At 53.3% G+C, this 17,477-nt stretch overlaps 10 protein-coding genes across 10 annotated transcripts; 5 read left to right on the top strand and 5 right to left on the bottom strand.

Moving 5' to 3' along the window:
- Positions 1–487: 487 nt before the first annotated feature.
- SAICODRAFT_22123 (vacuolar protein sorting-associated protein VPS35) lies at positions 488–3,342 on the bottom strand (the record flags this gene model as incomplete). Its single annotated transcript, XM_019166519.1, has 4 exons — positions 3,041–3,342; positions 2,733–2,970; positions 718–2,674; positions 488–646 (listed from the first exon to the last, which is right to left on the bottom strand). The coding sequence occupies exons 1-4, from the start codon at positions 3,243–3,245 to the stop codon at positions 488–490; spliced, it is 2,559 nt and encodes an 852-aa protein (XP_019021031.1). The 5' UTR covers positions 3,246–3,342.
- A 377-nt stretch (positions 3,343–3,719) lies between these two features.
- On the top strand, positions 3,720–4,490 carry SAICODRAFT_10441 (uncharacterized protein; the record flags this gene model as incomplete). The annotated part of the gene is made up of 1 exon (XM_019165243.1): positions 3,720–4,490. The coding sequence occupies one exon, from the start codon at positions 3,720–3,722 to the stop codon at positions 4,488–4,490; it is 771 nt and encodes a 256-aa protein (XP_019021030.1).
- A 106-nt stretch (positions 4,491–4,596) lies between these two features.
- SAICODRAFT_28064 (FMN-linked oxidoreductase) lies at positions 4,597–6,612 on the top strand (the record flags this gene model as incomplete). Its single annotated transcript, XM_019167086.1, has 1 exon — positions 4,597–6,612. One exon carries the CDS (start codon positions 4,597–4,599, stop codon positions 6,610–6,612), a length of 2,016 nt encoding a protein of 671 aa, XP_019021029.1.
- Positions 6,613–8,383: 1,771 nt separating this feature from the next.
- On the top strand, positions 8,384–10,061 carry SAICODRAFT_22120 (hydroxymethylglutaryl-CoA synthase). The gene is made up of 2 exons (XM_019166518.1): positions 8,384–8,521; positions 8,605–10,061. The coding sequence occupies exons 1-2, from the start codon at positions 8,465–8,467 to the stop codon at positions 9,913–9,915; spliced, it is 1,368 nt and encodes a 455-aa protein (XP_019021028.1). The 5' UTR covers positions 8,384–8,464; the 3' UTR covers positions 9,916–10,061.
- Positions 10,052–10,801, bottom strand: SAICODRAFT_32224 (uncharacterized protein). Its single transcript, XM_019168151.1, has one exon. The coding sequence runs from the start codon at positions 10,776–10,778 to the stop codon at positions 10,203–10,205; it is 576 nt and encodes a 191-aa protein (XP_019021027.1). The 5' UTR covers positions 10,779–10,801; the 3' UTR covers positions 10,052–10,202.
- Positions 10,802–11,046: 245 nt separating this feature from the next.
- Positions 11,047–13,384, bottom strand: SAICODRAFT_10437 (kinase-like protein; the record flags this gene model as incomplete). The annotated part of the gene is made up of 3 exons (XM_019165241.1): positions 11,047–12,461; positions 12,516–12,745; positions 12,801–13,384. 3 exons carry the CDS (start codon positions 13,382–13,384, stop codon positions 11,047–11,049), a joined length of 2,229 nt encoding a protein of 742 aa, XP_019021026.1.
- A 282-nt stretch (positions 13,385–13,666) lies between these two features.
- SAICODRAFT_10436 (translation machinery associated TMA7) lies at positions 13,667–13,965 on the top strand (the record flags this gene model as incomplete). Its single annotated transcript, XM_019165240.1, has 3 exons — positions 13,667–13,738; positions 13,792–13,882; positions 13,934–13,965. The coding sequence occupies 3 exons, from the start codon at positions 13,667–13,669 to the stop codon at positions 13,963–13,965; spliced, it is 195 nt and encodes a 64-aa protein (XP_019021025.1).
- A 291-nt stretch (positions 13,966–14,256) lies between these two features.
- SAICODRAFT_28060 (uncharacterized protein) lies at positions 14,257–15,063 on the bottom strand (the record flags this gene model as incomplete). The annotated part of the gene is made up of 1 exon (XM_019167085.1): positions 14,257–15,063. One exon carries the CDS (start codon positions 15,061–15,063, stop codon positions 14,257–14,259), a length of 807 nt encoding a protein of 268 aa, XP_019021024.1.
- Positions 15,064–15,468: 405 nt separating this feature from the next.
- SAICODRAFT_32223 (adiponectin receptor protein 1) lies at positions 15,469–16,551 on the top strand. The gene has a single exon (XM_019168150.1). It carries the CDS (start codon positions 15,576–15,578, stop codon positions 16,542–16,544), a length of 969 nt encoding a protein of 322 aa, XP_019021023.1. The 5' UTR covers positions 15,469–15,575; the 3' UTR covers positions 16,545–16,551.
- Positions 16,552–16,612: 61 nt separating this feature from the next.
- On the bottom strand, positions 16,613–17,395 carry SAICODRAFT_62567 (short-chain dehydrogenase/reductase SDR; the record flags this gene model as incomplete). The annotated part of the gene is made up of 1 exon (XM_019169921.1): positions 16,613–17,395. The coding sequence occupies one exon, from the start codon at positions 17,393–17,395 to the stop codon at positions 16,613–16,615; it is 783 nt and encodes a 260-aa protein (XP_019021022.1).
- Between the last annotated feature and the right edge of the window lie 82 nt (positions 17,396–17,477).

Genomic DNA, 17,477 nt, shown 5'->3' with positions numbered 1-17,477 from the left:
GCTGTGGAGAAGCCGCTGGGGCAGGCATGAGGGATATACTCGCAGCCTTGGGCCCTTCACCACCGTCCCCAATTCCAAGGTGCGTCCCTTCTTCGGCATCCTAAATTATCAGATCGGGAAATATGCATCTTCACGGCTGGTACACCTGCCGTACACATCGAGGCCGTTTTTCCGCGATGCTATAGCTGTAACCGTGGGGAAATCATATGCATGGATATCGTTCTCGATGCCTCAGAGAGATTTTCAAACGCCGTGAGAGTACTCCGCGGATCAGAGAAGGGAGACACGGCTCAATTGATTAAAAAGCTTGGCTCTCGCATCGAAATACCACATCGATATGGATTTGGACAACCCAGCCTCGCTGCTTACCATAAACGTAACATTTGGTGTTGTATATCCCAATCGTACACAAACGCCAAGAACACAACACCATCGTTTCTTCCTTCTTTCCGTGCAAACCTCCCCAACATCGTTCCTCATCTCCATTCTAGTGCCCAACAGAAATGCTCATCCACCGATCATCCCCCCCCCTCCTGACCTCAATATACTTCAACGTCCGCTCGAAATGCTCATTCCTAGGCGGCTCCATATTCGCGATATTCTGCTGACACAACTCGATGAGGCCGTTAATGAACTTCGGAGTAATCTACCGCGCACGTGTCAGTATATGGTACCTAAACCTTCCGCTATATCATGAATCTCAGGGGCGAAACTCACCGATTCTGTCTGTCGCTCATAATAATAAATGAACTGATCCAGGATCTCGACAAAGAGCGAAACACTCGTTTGCGTATCCATACACGCATCAGCGATCTTCAACGCACGCTGAAGACACTCCAACACGCGATTCGGCACACAGCACAACTCCCCCGAGCTTCCCTTCTTCTCCTCTCCATTTTCGTCCTCGGTTCCCGTTTCCGGTGCATCACCATCCGTCTGCCACCACAAATGGCTCGCCAGATACACAGCCCGACACTGATCCGGCTTCTTCAACAACTTACTCCCATGCAACGCACACTTCGTAATGAGCGTATCGTAGTTCTCTCCCCCGAAATGTCTAGTTCTCTGTAACGCCCTCGACAACGACGATACAGCCTGGAACTGTGCACGGCTCTCGGAGATAGACTCCTCATACACCACGAACGCCTGCGCAAAGAACTCGTACGCGATCTCCTCGAACGCACCACCTTGATCGGCGATTTGTCCCGCGAAGATGTAGAGCTGGAAACACATTTCTGCGGCGGCTCCGACGCGGTTCGAGAGCGCCGTGATGATCTGATGCACGAACTTATACACCGCACCCGCCTTCTGTGTCCACTCCTCGTCCACCCCTTCCCTCCCCTTCCAACTCCTCGCCAATCTCAACCCGACAGTAACGAGTGCAGGGCTGGTATACCTCATCCTCTCTCCACCCTCTGCAAGAGCCTTCCGCGCGGTTTGTAGCAGCTTGAGCTGCGTATCCAGATCTTCGCTGCGGAATAGATGAACCATTCGTGCGAGCCATCCTTGTTCTTCGATAATGTCTTCCGAATCACCGCGTTTACCTGCGACTTGTGGATAATTTGCTTGTGCTCCGCTATCCGTGATCAAGACCTTACACAACTCGAGTACACCCTCCACGTCCTCCGGGGTCTCGATCGGAGTTCCGGAGCGGAGGGTAGCCCGTGTGACCTCAGCGGCGACGGAGCGTCGTGTACCCTCCTCCATCCCCTCCAAAAACTTCGTAAAATTCTCCAACTTGAGTACGGTCAAGAGCGTCTCATACCCCCTAACCGGCGCTAACAAGAGGCCCAAGAAGTTATTGGTAGTCTCCGCGCTTCTGAAGTTCTGCGGATCACCCTCTTTGGCTTCGTTGGCCTTGGTACGGGCGTACGCGAGGATCTTGTCGATGTAGTCGAGTTTCTCTGGGTAGCAGTTGAGGGCGAGGTTCGTCATCGACAACAGGAGAGCGGAGATATCGGTGATCGTAAGAGAATCCGGACGAGCAGTAATCAGGGAGGTGATCTGCGTCCAAAAGATGTCGAACAAGGGTACCGAAACCGGGATACCCCTATATCTCTCCTCCTTCTCTCCATTCTCCCCTTCACTCTTTTCCTCACCGTTGTTGAGGTCCAACTTTTCCACGCCTTGTTCCACATTTTCCACATTGTCCTCCTTATTGGAATCAGCCTCGGCCTCCCTTGCAGCATACGCCGCCAACCGATCAACCATCGCCCCAACAACCCCCTTCACATCAACCCCCGGCCCCAAATTCTTCGTCGCCTCCAACAACTGCCCTAGCGTCCTCAAATGCCACTCATCCGGAAACACCTGAATAATAACTTCCATCAAATACTCCTGCGCCAATTGATCCCGGCATTGTACCACCTGCTCCAGAATCTGCGGGAGTAAGTCTTCGGAGTATTCTTTGAGGCCGAGACCGTCGATTTGCGAGAGTCGGACGAGGTTTGTGCCGACGAGGATGCGGAGTTCGCGGCGTTCTTGGGTACGCTTTGCGCGGTCGCGGGAGTGGCCTTGGTATTGGAGGCGGACCCAGAGTTTGTTCATTTCGATGAAGTTGGTGAGGATGAAGGAGGTGCTGTCGGTTAGGTTTCCGCGGGGGTCGTCGGGGGTTTGGGAGGTCGGGAGGTGGTCCCTGGTCTGGCCGGAGAGGTAGTGACGGAGGAACAATCCTCTATAGATTCATGGATTAGTAAGAGCGGGTGTATACCCGATTCATCACTAACGCATACCTGATAGGATGCTGGACACCACGACTCATCTCCATCATGTCTCGCATGATCTCCTTCACGGGTGCGTCCGGGATACCCATATATACCGCCCCAACCGTAATCATGAGGTACAACCTCGGAACGATATTACCAGCATACTGCACGAGTTCGTAAAGATCCGCAAGGTGGTGTCGGCCGGCTAAATGCGCTTCGTGAAGATACGTCGAAAGATACCTCAACACATCAAAAATCGACATATCTATGCCCACCATCATTCATTAGCGCTCGTCCCATCGAACCAGGAGAGTGTTCGGGGGGGTGCTACATACACAACTCATAATACTGCTTCGGCCCTAAACTCGAGCTCCTCAATTCACTCAATGCGGTACTAGCATGTTTCAACGCGTCCATCAATCGATTACTATCGAGACATTTCCGCATTTGTGCGCTTTGTAGTCGTACGCTCGTCAGTGCTTCATCGAGGAGGCGTGCTTGTTCCTCGGGTGTGGGAGCGGGGGGTTGTTGAGCGGACATTGTCGTCGTCGTCGTGCTCGTACGCGTGGATCCGGAGGGCAGACGGAGGATGTATGGGGGCAGTTCAGCGCTGATGGTGGATCAATTGCGATTCCGGTGTTCGGTTTGTGAGCGCGAGTCAACCGTACGGTACAGTCGGTGACGCTATGACGCGGGGTATCACGGCAAGGCCTACGGACAGCAAACAGTGTATGGTGGGAGCATATAGGGGGGTTGTAACGTTTCATAACGCTTTTTTAATGGCATTCATTCCAGCTGTTCTTCCTCGCGATCGGTCTGAAGTTCAGGTCGTCGGGACAATGGCTATAGATAGGCATCCGATATCGATAACGTTGGCTCACGGCAGTGTCAACTACTCCCAGTAACACTTGAACGCGATCACCGCCTGCGTGTTGTATTGCAATTGCTTCACTTGCTTCACCAGCCCATCGCTGCCTGCATTCACCACTCCCACTCTCCTCCTTCTCCCGCCCAATGGCAACCACCACCGACCCACCCCTCCTCCTCTACGACCTCCTCTCAAGCCTCCAACCGCCCCAATGGTCCCCGCACACCCTCCGCACCCGTCTCCTCCTAAACTACCTCAACATCCCATTCCGCACCGAATTCCTCTCGTACCCTGATATCGAGCCCACGCTGGCTGATCTGGGTTTGGAGGGGGTGGAACCGGTGGGGGGGTGGGAACGGGGGCCGGGGTGGACGGTGCCTGTGTTGCTGGTGCCGGGTGGGGAGGGTGAGGGAGAGGCTGTCAGTGGTACGTGGGGGATTTTGGGATGGGTCCAAAAACACTGGCCGGAAAAAGCTACGATGTTGGGTGATTTGGAGATGGCGAAAGCCATAGGACAAAAAATCTTCGAAGAAGTCATCACCCCCGCGCGCACTGTCATATGGCCCGTGTTGCCGCACATCCTGGACGAGCGGGGTCAGGTATATTTCCGTCAATCACGTCAACGCTGGCTCGGGAAGGACATCGAATCACTCCTCGCGCCGGTGGAGGAACAGGAGAGGATTTGGGCGGAGCTGAGAACGACACTCAGGGGGCTACAACCGAGTGGGGGTGAGAGGTTTTTGGGTGGTGATGGGGGGCCGGGGTATGCGGATTTCATACTCGTTGCATGTCTGGGATGGATCAAAGCCGTCTGTCCCGCAGACTGGGCAAGAATAATGGCGAAAGACCAAGACGAGGGTGCGGAAGTGTCGTGGCTCAGAAGCGTCTGGGACGGGTGCGAGAAATGGATGGTGTAGCTTTATCTCTCGCAATATCTCTGTCCCTGCACCGTGCCTGCATCGTGCCTGTCCCAGCAAGAAAAGCAGAACGTACGCGTGAGAACAAGCAACGTAACCACCAACCATGTCTGATGATGCTGTGGACACGAGTCAGCAGTCAGGCACGCTGAGCGATCCCGACGCCCTGGCCGAGTACTACCGCAGCCAACCCGGATACGCCCGGATCAAGAAAGAGTACCTCCTCCCTCGCGAATCCCCAGCTGCTGCTGCTGCCGCCGTGACCGCACCCGAAGACGCCTCCGAACGCGATCCAGCGACAAACTACGTCACCGCCCCCGACCCCGCCCCCGCCGGCTCCAGCAGGGAGAAAAAGCGAAAACGCGGACAAAACAAGAACCGAAAATTCAACAACCCCGGCGAGTCGGGTATCAAGCTCTGCGGCAATACCGCGCTGAACAAACCCTGCCCGTTCGGCGCCTCCTGCAAATTCACCCACTCAATCCCCACCTACCTCGCCTCCAAACCCCCCGACATCTCCCCCACCTGTCCCGTCTTCGCCTCAACCGGTCGCTGTGACGCCGGCTGGAAGTGCCGTTTCCTCAGTGGTCATGTAGAAAAAGTCGTGGAGGATGATATGAGCACGTGGAAGCTCGTGGTGGATGAGGAGAGGGCGAGAACGCATGAGGGTGATTATTTGAATGTTGTGGGGAGGGATGCGCAGAAGGCGTTGAGGACGCATGAGATGAAACTACCCAAGAGTGAGGTGTATATGGCTGAGCTTGAGAAAGAGATCGAGGAAGCGAAGAGGGCGGATGCAGCTCGTGCCAAAATCAACCAAACCCCCGAAAATGCGAAGACCACCGACGCCCAACCCTCCTCCGCCGAGTCAGGCCCCGGCCCAACCCCGGACGACCTAGCAGACCAACGCGCAACCTACCTCGAATCCCGCTACCGCCCCCAAGAAAAACACCGCCTCCACCTCTCCGGCGCAAAAATCCTCGCTCCACTAACGACAGTAGGAAACATCCCCTTCCGCCGGATCTGTAAATCGTTTGGTGCGGACGTGACCGTCTCCGAGATGGGGTTGAGTGCGCCGTTATTGCAGGGGCATCAACCGGAGTGGGCATTGCCTCGGGCTCATATTTCTGAGAGAAGTGCGGGCGGGAGGTACGGTGTACAGATCGCGGGTGGGAAGATTCGGAATAACGTACAGGCTGCAGAGGCGTTGAGCACGTTATGTGATGATATCGACTTCATCGACCTCAACTCCGGCTGTCCAATCGATCTCGTATACCACCAAGGTGCCGGCTCAGCCCTCCTCGACTCCCCCCTAAAACTCCTCCGCATGGCGCGCGGAATGTCACAAGTCTCCGCCCAAATCCCGATAACCGTCAAAATCCGCACAGGAACGCGGGACGGCCACCCGACTGCGCTGAATTTGATAAAGAGGTTGAGGGAGGAGACGTTGGGTGGTGTGCAGGCCGTGACGCTACATGGGCGGAGTCGGCAGCAGAGGTATACGCGGAGTGCGGATTGGGGGTATATTCAGAGTTGTGCGGAGATGGTCGCATCTGCACGGGCGGGCGAGGCGGCGAGTGATATCCGGGGTGTACAGGCGGAGGAGGGGGAGTTTCCCCCGATGGCGTTCGTGGGCAATGGGGATATCTATACGTTTGAGGATTGGCATAATGCGCTTGGGACGGGTGTCGATGCAGCCATGATTGCGCGTGGTGCGTTAATCAAACCCTGGATTTTCGAGGAGATCGAAAGGGGGCAGCATATCGACAAAACACCAACCCAACGCCTCGATATCCTCCGCGACTTCGCTAACCACGGGCTCGAATACTGGGGTGCAGACGCGCACGGTATCGCGACAACTCGCCGATTCCTCTGTGAATCGATGTCGTTTATGCATCGCTATATCCCTGTCTCCGTGCTTGAGGAGGGATGGAAGCCGAGTATGAGGGAGCGGGCACCGAGGTGGAGGGCGAGGGATGGGGTTGAGGAGATGTTGGGGAGTGGGAGGTGTGGGGATTGGGTTAAGCTTAGTGAGATGTTTTTGGGGCCGGTTGGGGAGGGGTGGGAGTTTGTGCCGAAGCATAAGAGTAATTCGGTGGAGGGGGAGGAGGCGCAGGGATAGGGTGGTGTATTGACGTGTAGCAAAGATCGGAGCGCGATGTGTGGATCGTCGATTATAGGACATCGTTTTGACGTTTTCGTATACTATTACAAAACAGCCTCCATTAACGTCCCGAAATTCTCAGCACACACGTCTCTGCGTTTTATTTAAAAGTGATAGGCATTGGTACCACATGGAATTATCAACGCTTGGGCTCAACGGCGGGGGGGGGGGCCTTGGAAGCTGGCGTACGAGGGGCTGGCTGTCCAATGAAATCTTCGAATACCTTCCCATGGGATCACGAGCCATCGAGTGTGCTAACCGCTTGATGAACCCCCAGAAGATTTCCGTTTGTATAGTTCTCGGACACATGGCCGCGGCGCGGAGGTGACAGCCTCATCCGCGCTAGCGCATTTCAGCGCGGCCCAAAACTGTGGGAAAGCCGCACTTATGGGGCCCAAACAGACCTTGTCAACTGCAATCCATATTATCCATCAGCATTGCTTGGGGGCATGTCTATTCAGTCAGGATAAGTTGGGGTCGTTGAAGTCTATCGTTAGATTCGATGCTTGCCGTGTGCTTCTCCCACTGCTCAGTTACTTCAGGACACGATTTGATAACGACGGAAACGACGTCCTGGCGGCGATCGAAAAGGGTGTTCGCCGGGTTGAATACTGTTTCTGAAGCATGCGTCACGCGGCATACAACTCGACCTCGGTCTCTCGATCGTAGGTGGGGCGTGGAGGGCGTGGAGGGTGGTTACTAGATTATGGAGGAGAATGCAGAGACCTTCGCCTTACGCAGAAGAAAGTCTTCGATCCCTGGTGTCACCATCATCGAACGGGTAAATGTATAGAGTAACTGCAGCTGTCGGGTTTGGATGCCGGTTGCGGATTGTGGGTTATAATTATGGTGAGGGTTGGAGGTTGAGATTGCTTGTGGAGTAGGGAGGAGTGGAGTGGGATTACGTTTTGTCCTGCTCAAGGAATAGAGAGTCTGAACAAAAGAAAATCAATGTTTCTATCCCTACGCAATGCCTCCCGAGTGATTTATCTGAACAAACAAAGTAATCCCAATCGATCCATAACCCGTCCATGTGCAAAATAACAAACGTCCAACAATCCATCCAGAAACCGAGAAGAAAAGACCTTGTACCAACCACAGTACCACCCATTAAACGATACGTCATCATACAAGTACCAAAACAGTTCTTACCCTTAACATCGTACAATCATCATCCTCATCCGATTCGTCCCGGATCCCTCTTCATGCACTTCACAGCATGGATCATAGGGTCCGTTGACTTTGTATTGGGTACCGGTCGTTGATTTGCATGTATCACTGTCTGGCTGTTATTGGGCGTATTACAATTAGGATTGATCCCGCCTTCAAGGACAATGAGTGTGAGGATACCGAGAGAGGTGACGCTTAGACAGAGGCGGGCACCATGGCTGCTCTATACCCATGGAGAGATGTATTTGGACGACCGCCTGGGGTAAATGCTTATCTATCGATCCGATAAGGACCGGCGCACGTGGACGTCACTTCATCCGGCTGCTGAAGATGAACCCAGGCCACCATTTTCTATTCAGGCTCATCCATTACAGTCCAATTGAACGCTTCATGACCGAACAATGCCAATCCCTTTGGCTGTTTGGACAATCTCCTAATCGTACGAGCGTTTGGATTGAGCTGCATGCATGTAGGACCCTGGAGCCACACCTTCCTTCGCATTAGGGTGTTTTCGTCCCAACGAACCAGTCGCGCGTCTCTCTCGAGCACCGACCATCGCCTCGAAACTCCACACCGCCAAGGAGACTTCCTCGACTCCTCGTTCTTTTCACAGTTCAATCAGATCACATATTCAATCAAGATGTCGCGTCCTCAGAATGTCGGTATCCTCGGTATGGAGTTTTACTTCCCTAACCAGGTATGTTGTATCCCTTTACCCCCTTTTCCCGCTTTGCCGTCGTCGCGTTTTCCTCGGGGATATATGCTGATTGGATGCTATAGTGTGTTGACCAAGCCGACCTCGAGTCCTTCGATGGTGTTGCTGCTGGAAAGTACACCATTGGTCTCGGCCAAAAACGCATGGCTTCCGTCGACGACAGAGAAGACATCTACTCCTTCGCGTTGACCGCTACCCACAACCTCATCGAGAAGTACAACATCGACGTAAACACCATCGGACGCGTCGAGGTCGGTACCGAGACTCTCCTCGACAAATCCAAGTCCGTTAAGTCCGTCCTCATGCAGCTCTTTGGCGAGAACCACGATATCGAGGGTGTCGACACCGTGAATGCATGCTACGGTGGAACCAACGCGTTCTTCAACGCCGTGAACTGGATCGAGTCTTCCGCCTGGGATGGGCGTAACGCGATCGTTGTCGCCGGTGATATCGCTATCTACGCCAAGGGTGCCGCACGACCAACCGGTGGTGCCGGCTGTGTTGCCATGCTCATCGGTCCCGATGCGCCTATCGTCCTCGACGCCGGCGTCCGTGGTACCCACATGGCCCACGTCTACGACTTTTACAAGCCTGATTTCACGTCTGAGTACCCCTACGTCGAGGGCCACTACTCCGTCCAGTGCTATACCCGCGCCTTGGACTCCGCTTACCGCGCCTACCAAAAGAAGTTCCAGAAGAAGTACGCCAAGGACGCTTCCATCGATACTTTCGACTACTGTCTCTTCCACGCCCCCACCTGCAAGACCGTCCAGAAGTCCTACGGTCGTTTGTTGTACAACGACTTCCTCGCCTCCCCCTCCACCGAGGAGTTCGCTTCCGTCAAGGAGGCTATGGAGGCGGTCGACTATGACGCTTCCTTGAGCGACAAGAATGTCGAGAAGACGTTCGTTACGTTGTCGAAGGGACGGTACGGAGCCCGCGTCCAGCCTACGATCTTGGCGCCCAACAACCTCGGAAACTCATACACCGCCTGCGTCTACTCCTGCCTCGCCTCCCTCCTCTCCTCCGTCCCCGCTTCCGAACTCACCGGAAAGCGCGTGGGAGCATTCTCCTACGGCTCCGGAATGGCTGCAACCTTCTTCTCCCTCTCCATCGTCGGTGACGTCTCTCGTATCTCCGAGACTCTCGCCCTCAAGGAGAAGTTGGACGCGATGAAGGTCCTTAAGCCTGAGGCGTACGAGCATAACCTGGAGTTGAGGGAGAAGGCGCATTTGTCCAAGGACTTTACTCCTGTTGCGGGTCTTGAGAATGTGCGTGACGGTACGTATTATTTGGTCAAGGTCGATGAGAAGTATAGGAGGTTTTACGAGAGGAAGGGCGCTGCTGCGGCTACGGCGAATGGTGTTTCTGCTTAAACCTGTGAACTCTGGAGGAAGGACGATATTGCATGTAGATCATAGTTAGGGTTTATTTTGGTAACATGATACCGTGGTATATATGACGGACTGGACTCCTATCATAGAGCATGGGCAGAGGTGGAAGTGAAAATTGGGGCCCAGTGGTGCCTTTTATTGGACAGAACGGACTAATTATATTCTTCATTGTTTATGTTGCGTACGATGTTCTTACTCACAACTGCCTGTCCGGGTGACTGTCTTCTCGAAGGTGAGCAGGAGGCACACGATTACTCCCAACCCACACTTCACTCCTCAATCCCAATCAACTTCAATATCATCTCCATAAGCTCTTTCCCACCCGAAACCTCATCCTCCCTCACCTTCGCAATCATACTCAATGCTTCCCTTCGCTTCGGATGTTCCACCACACTCCCTGCACTTCCTGTCGCATTCCCATCACCGGCTTCTTTACTGAGCATAGCAATTTCTTCCAGTTTGCGCAGGAGTTGTGGAGATGATTGGAGGATTTTCTGGAGATTGGTGGATGATGTTAGGGGTGCTAGATGAGCAGGCGTGAGGTGATTTGTTACTGGTGGTGGTGGTGGTGCAACGATTGCAGGTGCTGGTGTAGAAATGGCGGCGACAGCTGTAGGCAAGGTACTTGCTGATGAGGCTTCTAGCGACAGGTACGAAGCGGTCTTAACAGTCGAAGCAGCCGATGATGCCAAAGGTTGAGAAACAGTGGCCGGCGTTGTTGTAACATGTGTCTCCTTGTGTGTCTTGTAACATCCCAAACTGCAATAAGGAGCCCTGCAATCTGCCACAGGACATTTATACTTTGGTGGATTTGTCTCACAGACTATGCAGGTCGTTGTTGACATTGTTGTTGCTTCTCTAAACTTTATTGTGGTAACTGTAACGTTGACACACCACTCGTCTGTTTTCGGCGCACCGCAGGGACCCGCAAGCTTCCTCGCCCTCCGTTTCTTCCTGTACGCGTACGTCCATCAACGCGGTCGCTGAATTGCGTTCGTTCTCCAACACAATGATGGAAGAAGATACGGTAGCAATCGAAGAGATATTATATTCCTCACCACACCCATGCGACACTAGCTAATTATCAATGCTCTATAGCTATGCATACTGTAGCTAATACTTTCCCGTAATAAACGGATGCCGCAATGCATCCACAGCCATAATCCTCCTCTCCGGATTCAACTCCAAACACTTCTCCAACAAATCCACAAATATCGTCACCAACTTCTTCTCCTCATCCTTCATGCCCGGCACCATCAACCTCGTCTTCAAATCCTTCGTTGGCTTGACGAATGCGATGGGTTTAACCGTGTCCTTGCCCGTTAACTTTTCTTTCTCCTGTGATAAGAACACGAATTGTTCGTCGAAATGCTGAGGTGTGAACTCCCCCTTTTTCAGGACAGATTTGGGAAACCGTCCCTTGAGCTCCATCATAACCCTCAACATTTGATTGTTACTCCTCCCCGGAAACAGAATCTTCCCGGTATACATCTCGTACAAACTGCACCCAATACTCCACACATCAACCCCAAACCCATATTCCACCCCCAAGATAATCTCGGGCGCGCGATAAAACCTCGATACCAGATACGGGGTTATATCATTCTCACTTGCCTCACACGCCGATCCGAGATCGCAAATTTTGAGGATATTGCGAGCGTCGTTGACGAGCATGTTATCGGGTTTGATGTCGGCGTGAAGGATGTTCGTTTTGCGCAGGAGGGAGAGAGCGAGGAACATTTGGTGGGCATAGGCACGGACGGCGCGGAGGTTTATGCCAATGTCTCTACCGAACTTCTTGAGGACATCGCGGAGGTTCATGCTCATTCCCTCGAAGACCATACATAGATGACCTTTGTGCTCGAACCAGCGCTCGAGCTTGATGATATGTTTCCGGCCTTCAGGGTCGGCGTCGTTAAGTTTCTTGAGGATAGCGATTTCCTTCATTCCGGCTTTTCGCATACTCTCGTTATTACGGATAAACTTGACAGCAACAGTTTGATTCGTCTGCGTATCCGTAGCCTTCGCGACACCAGAGAACATTCCCTTCCCCGCACTCGATTGCACAACATACCTGTTCTCGAGCAACTCGCCAGGAATGATACGGTAGTAGCCCTCGGTATCATCCCACGTATCCAACATTGATTCATGCAACTGCCTCGCCGCAGCCTGCACCGGTACAGCCTTCGTCGTCCCATCCGCCGCGGATTTCGGAGCGGGATCAGCAAACATGTCACCCTCATCCGCGAACATATCAAACTCCTCCTTTTCCATCGAGTCCTTGGGTACCACCACCACCTGATCCTGCTGCTCCACCTTCGTCTCATCATACGCCCCCGCCTTAACTTCCTGCACCGTAGCCGGCGCATGATGTCGCTCCTCACTCTTCTTATCCGCCGTAGCGTCGTAGTCTACCGCAGAAGGACCATCTTCGTCGCCGGTTGTGGGTTGTTTGGTGAGCGTGGCGGCGTTTGAGAAGTCGAAGATGTCGGCTTCGTCTGCGGTAGGTTGGGGGGTACGCGGGGTGCCTATGTCGCCCTTACCGTCAGCATCACCTGATATAATTCTGACATTGTGCCTACCTTGTACATTAACGACCGCCGAAACAGGCGTCGTAGGTACCAACGGAGCGGCGGGCGTAGTCGGAGCTGAAGTTGCTGGGCCCGAAGGTGTATTAACACCCTTGTACTTAGCCAGAATAGCTTCACGCCTTCGCCGACGTTCCTCGATGATGGCTTCTTCGTCAACAGGTGCGACATCAAGATTAATCTCAGGTTCCGGCTCGGGCTCAGCAGCCTTCGCTATGGAGTCACTGTTGTGGAAGATTAGCATTGTACAACATACAAATGTCCCAAACCACGACATACCTGCTATGAAGGTTTCCTGCATTGTCCGACCTAACGTGAGATCCATCTCTGTTCCTGTTCTCATATTTATCCATGTCCACGACTCCTTTTGGATAGTTCTTGCCTGTCTGCGGACTCATGCTCACATCACCCAGAGCCACCTGTGGTGAACGAATCCTCATACGAGGCGGAGTTCTGGAACGAGTCTTTGAGCGTCTATCTCTACGGTACGTCTCTTCATCCCGATCGTAGCTACCTCGGCGGGTGTCTCTGTCTCTTCTGTCGTGGTATCCGCGGTCGTCGTAGCGGTCGTAGTGGACACGGTGGGAGCGTGTATCCCGACGATCCCGCGACCTATCACGTCGTCTACTGCGGGACCTTGACCGCGTCTGAGAAGGGGAGCGGCCCTCAACACGGTGTCGTTTGTATGCCGGTTCTTCGCCATCATACGGCAGTGCCACCTCACCCCTCACAGCATTTGGCCTCTCCAGCACCCTATACGGACTCAATGCCCCTGACTGACGCTTCGAAGCATGTTCACGTATTTGTCCCTCATCGGCGGACAAGGGAGAACGAGAACGTGCATGATGGCGGTAATCTGTCATCCCGACGGCCGAAAGAAGCCGTCAACGATTAGCTTGTGGACTGTGAACCGGGGGTTCGAAAGTATCAAACCGCCGGAAAGTAAATGCTCTGAGCCGGTGCTGGTGTCTTATCTCCCAACTCAACGAAGGCAGCTGAGTGAATGAATGCTCCTGAGAGTTGTCGTCTGCTGTCACAGCTACATACTGTACCGAGTGGCGAGTTGCACCTCCAGCCACACGCCCCATAGGTCGAACTTTATTTACACCTCCGCCATACACCACCCCATATCTACACCATTTACAATGTCGTCTCGTCAAGGAGGAAAGCTCAAGCCCCTCAAGGCCCCCAAGAAGAAGGAGCAGGACTATGATGACGTACGTTCTTACAAGAAGGGGTTTGGTAGGGTGAGCGCTAATGAGTGGTATAGGAGGATCTCGCGTTCAAGAAGAAGCAGATGGAGGATGCGAAGAAGTTGAAGGACATGCAGAACCAGGCCAAGAAGGGTGGTCCTCTTATCGGTAAGTCTTCTATGAAGGTCGCGTTAGAGAAGCTGCTAATCAAAGGTACAGGTGGTGGTATCAAGAAGTCCGGAAAGAAATAAGCATGGGATGGGTTTACATGGAGTTTTTCTTGCGGTTTTCAGCGTCAAACAATATATGATATCGATTCTTTGTTGATGTGGATCTACCTGTTTGTCTATCTAGCTTCATCTTCGCCAGCATCGCCACCGTCAAGGCCCTTTTGATCTCGATGTCTCGTTGTATCCAGCGAATCCTCTTCCGCTCAGGCCATATTTGCCAATTTGTTGTCCATGATATGTCAGGTATCTTTCCTCCGTCTCCTATCCCCTTCCGACCACCTATCACCAATCCAAACCCGAACCCCAACCCCATCACTTCCGTCTAACCTCCCTCACAACAGCCTTACCCCCCTCCTCCCTCCAGCCCTTCCCCCTCCACGCCTCATTCGTCCACCTCCCCAAATCCTGCACATCCACAGTATAATAAACCTTCCCAACAACATCTAGACACCTCTCCCTCATTCGTGGTTCTGCTCTCCGCATGATAGCCCTCTGATACGGGTTTGCAGCGGTGTATAAACGCCAATATGAGATGTAGTTGGAGTGAATGAGGGCGTGTGCAAGGTGGTTTGCGAGCGTCTTCCGCAACTTCAACTGCGCGGTGGTAGAATAAAACTCCTGAAACTCGAAACTGCAGACGAGGTGGAGTAGATACATCTCCTCGAACTCCCCCCTCCCCTCACGCCCCAACCCAAACACCAAGCCCCTCAACGCAGGCAAACAATGCTCAGCCTTCCCTGCCAACACAGCGAGCCGTACGTTGGCTTCGTAGATCGTGAGGGCGAAGGCGTCGTGTCGGTGAGATGCGAGTATGCCTTCACGGAGTTTGCGGAGGTCTGCTAAAATCCCCATCACTGCCTTCTCCCCTGTGCTTGCCTTCCCACTCTCGACATCCAGAGACAGCTCTGACAATGCACCCGACAACTCATCCCCTTCCTTCGCCAGAAGTTTGAATAGTTCAGCCTGATATCGAGCCTGTATAAACGTTGACCAAAACTCCTCCTGCACTTTCGGGTCCTTCAACCGTTGATCTCCGTCGACACGGCTGACGAGGCCGAAGGGGAGCTGTTCTTGTTTGGCGGTCTTTTCGGCGGTCCAGTCACGGGTTGAGCGGGACATTACTGCTCCGATTGCTGCAGAGGGGATGTTGGTGTTGGTTCGGTGAGGGTTGTGCCACGGCCTGCTATGGTCTGCCGCATATTGGTCATTTGAAGCTCGCCAGCCATTGATCCGCTGGTTATTCCGATAGTTCGACGTATCGCCTTGTCCATATCCTGCTCCCGGTCTCGCTCCGCCTCGCCAATGCTCATCTCGTGTGCTGTTCCCAACCGAGTCAGCCCCTCGGCCCCGAGCACGGGGCTGCCAACGGTTCGTAGAACTATCCATACTTGTAGCTTTGATTAACAATTACCGGAGAAAGCTTCGAGGTCAATGTGAAAGTTACGTACCGATGCTGCAGTTGCTTGCAGGAACCCGCCCAGAGCTCGAGGACCGAAATCCCAACCTTCCTCAACACCCAAAACCCACAGGGAGTCCAGAATTCTACGACGCACCCGCGCGACACGCACAGACCATCTAACCACCAACCAGCAAATCATCATTCATAGCTCCCCGAACATCCTGAGCCAGGGATGGGTGAAATACGAAGACGACAACCTCCAGGTACGGGAGAAACCGCTGCCGAAGATGACCCCAATGAGATCATCGCCGAAGCAACTCACGCCGTAGAAGATGCCGCCTTAAAGATCAAACAAGCCCTAATTGTAGCATGGGACGACCTCGAACACTGGCAACGCGACAACAAATACATCACAGGCGGCTACCGCCGCACCTCCGCCTCTTTCCGCGCATGTCTCTCGTCATTGTTTTATTTACACAACGAGTCAGTTAACATTTGGTCGCATCTGCTTGGCTCTCTACTCTTTACGGTCATTGCGCTATTCTACTCGGGACATCTCCTACCTGCATACGAGAGTGCGGGTAAGGTAGATACCATAGTTTTCTCCGCCTTCTTCCTCGGCGCCGTCATTTGTCTGGGTCTATCAGCAACCTACCACACCCTCTCCTCCCACTCCCCCCACATCAACAAATTCGGCAACAAGCTCGATTACATCGGTATTGTATTCCTCATCGTCGGCTCATTCTATCCCTCGATCTACTACGGCTTCTACTGCCACCCGCGTTTGCAAGAGTTGTATGTGGGAATGATTACGATACTGGGAGCCTGTGTTGTGTGTTTTACGTGGATGGAGCGCTTCAGGACGCCAGGGTGGCGCCCGTGGAGAGCGGGGATGTTTTCGGCCTTGGGGTTGAGTGCGGTGTTTCCTGTGGGGCACGCGTTATTTACCCATACGTATGCTGAACTGGCGCAGACGATGGGGTTGGGGTATCTGTTGTTGCAGGGATTTCTGTATTTACTCGGAGCAGCGATCTACGCCGCACGTATCCCAGAGAAGTGGCGTCCGGGCATCTGGATCTTCGGGTCAAGTCACCAGATCTTCCACGGCCTCGTCGTGGCCGCAGCGATTGCGCATTTTCGAGGGTTGATCATCGCATACGAGTACTGGCATCGAGTTAGAGGTGGGCAATGCTCAATCTAGATAGACCTATATAAACTGCTGAAAGACAGCAGTAAGAGCAAGCACCATATGTAAAAAGCTTCTCATGTCTACTCTTTATAAATCATCTTCTTCGTCATTCCTCCATCCACAACAAAATCCTGCCCAGTAATAAACCCCCCCACATCCTCCACCAACATCCTCACAACCCTCGCCAAATCCTCCGGCATCCCAACTCTCCCCGCCGGATGCTGCTCATGATCCTCCTTCCTTAACTCCTCCTGTTCCTCACCCTTCGTGTCTGTCTGCAGATGCCGTACATCAATCCACCCTGGCGAAACAGAGTTCACCCTAACATTAGGACCAAGAGAAACAGCCATCGCATGCGTTAATGCCACCACACCACCTTTGGACGCCGCATACCCCTCACAATTCGGCTCCGACATCCACGCCCGCGTACTAGCGATATTCACCACACATCCCTCACTCTTCCTTAAATACGGCACAGCATACCGCGAACACATATACGTCCCAACCAAATTCGTGTTGACATACGACATAAACGCCGAAGATGGCAATTCATCCATCGTCGCAGCGGGATTAGAGGGATCAAGAAATGCAGCAGCGATTCCGGCGTTATTAACGAGTCCCCACAACCCACCCTCCGGATCCGCGCTGATCGCATCCTCGAACAGCTTTTTGACGCTGTCCTCACTTGATATATCGCAATACTGGAAATGCGCGTTCTTTGTATCGGGGATCAGTGACGGGAGTTTTTGGAGTGCGGCACGGTCTGCATCGGCGAATGTTACGCGGTATCCGCGTGTGAGGAGGTCGGTTGCGAGATATCGTCCGAGACCGTTTGCGGCGCCTGTGACGATGATGTGTTTCATTGCTTTCATTCTCTTCCAAGGGTTGGTTTTGTCCTTCTCCTTCTCAATTGCAAAAAGGTCCGTGCACGAATTCAGCGATTTG

The sequence above is a fragment of the Saitoella complicata genome, assembly GCF_001661265.1.
Source record: "Saitoella complicata NRRL Y-17804 unplaced genomic scaffold SAICOscaffold_30, whole genome shotgun sequence".
NCBI lineage: Eukaryota > Fungi > Ascomycota > Saitoellomycetes > Saitoellales > Saitoellaceae > Saitoella > Saitoella complicata.
The sequence above is the reverse complement of the archived record's forward strand: the minus strand, read 5'-3'. Positions and strand labels throughout refer to the sequence as shown.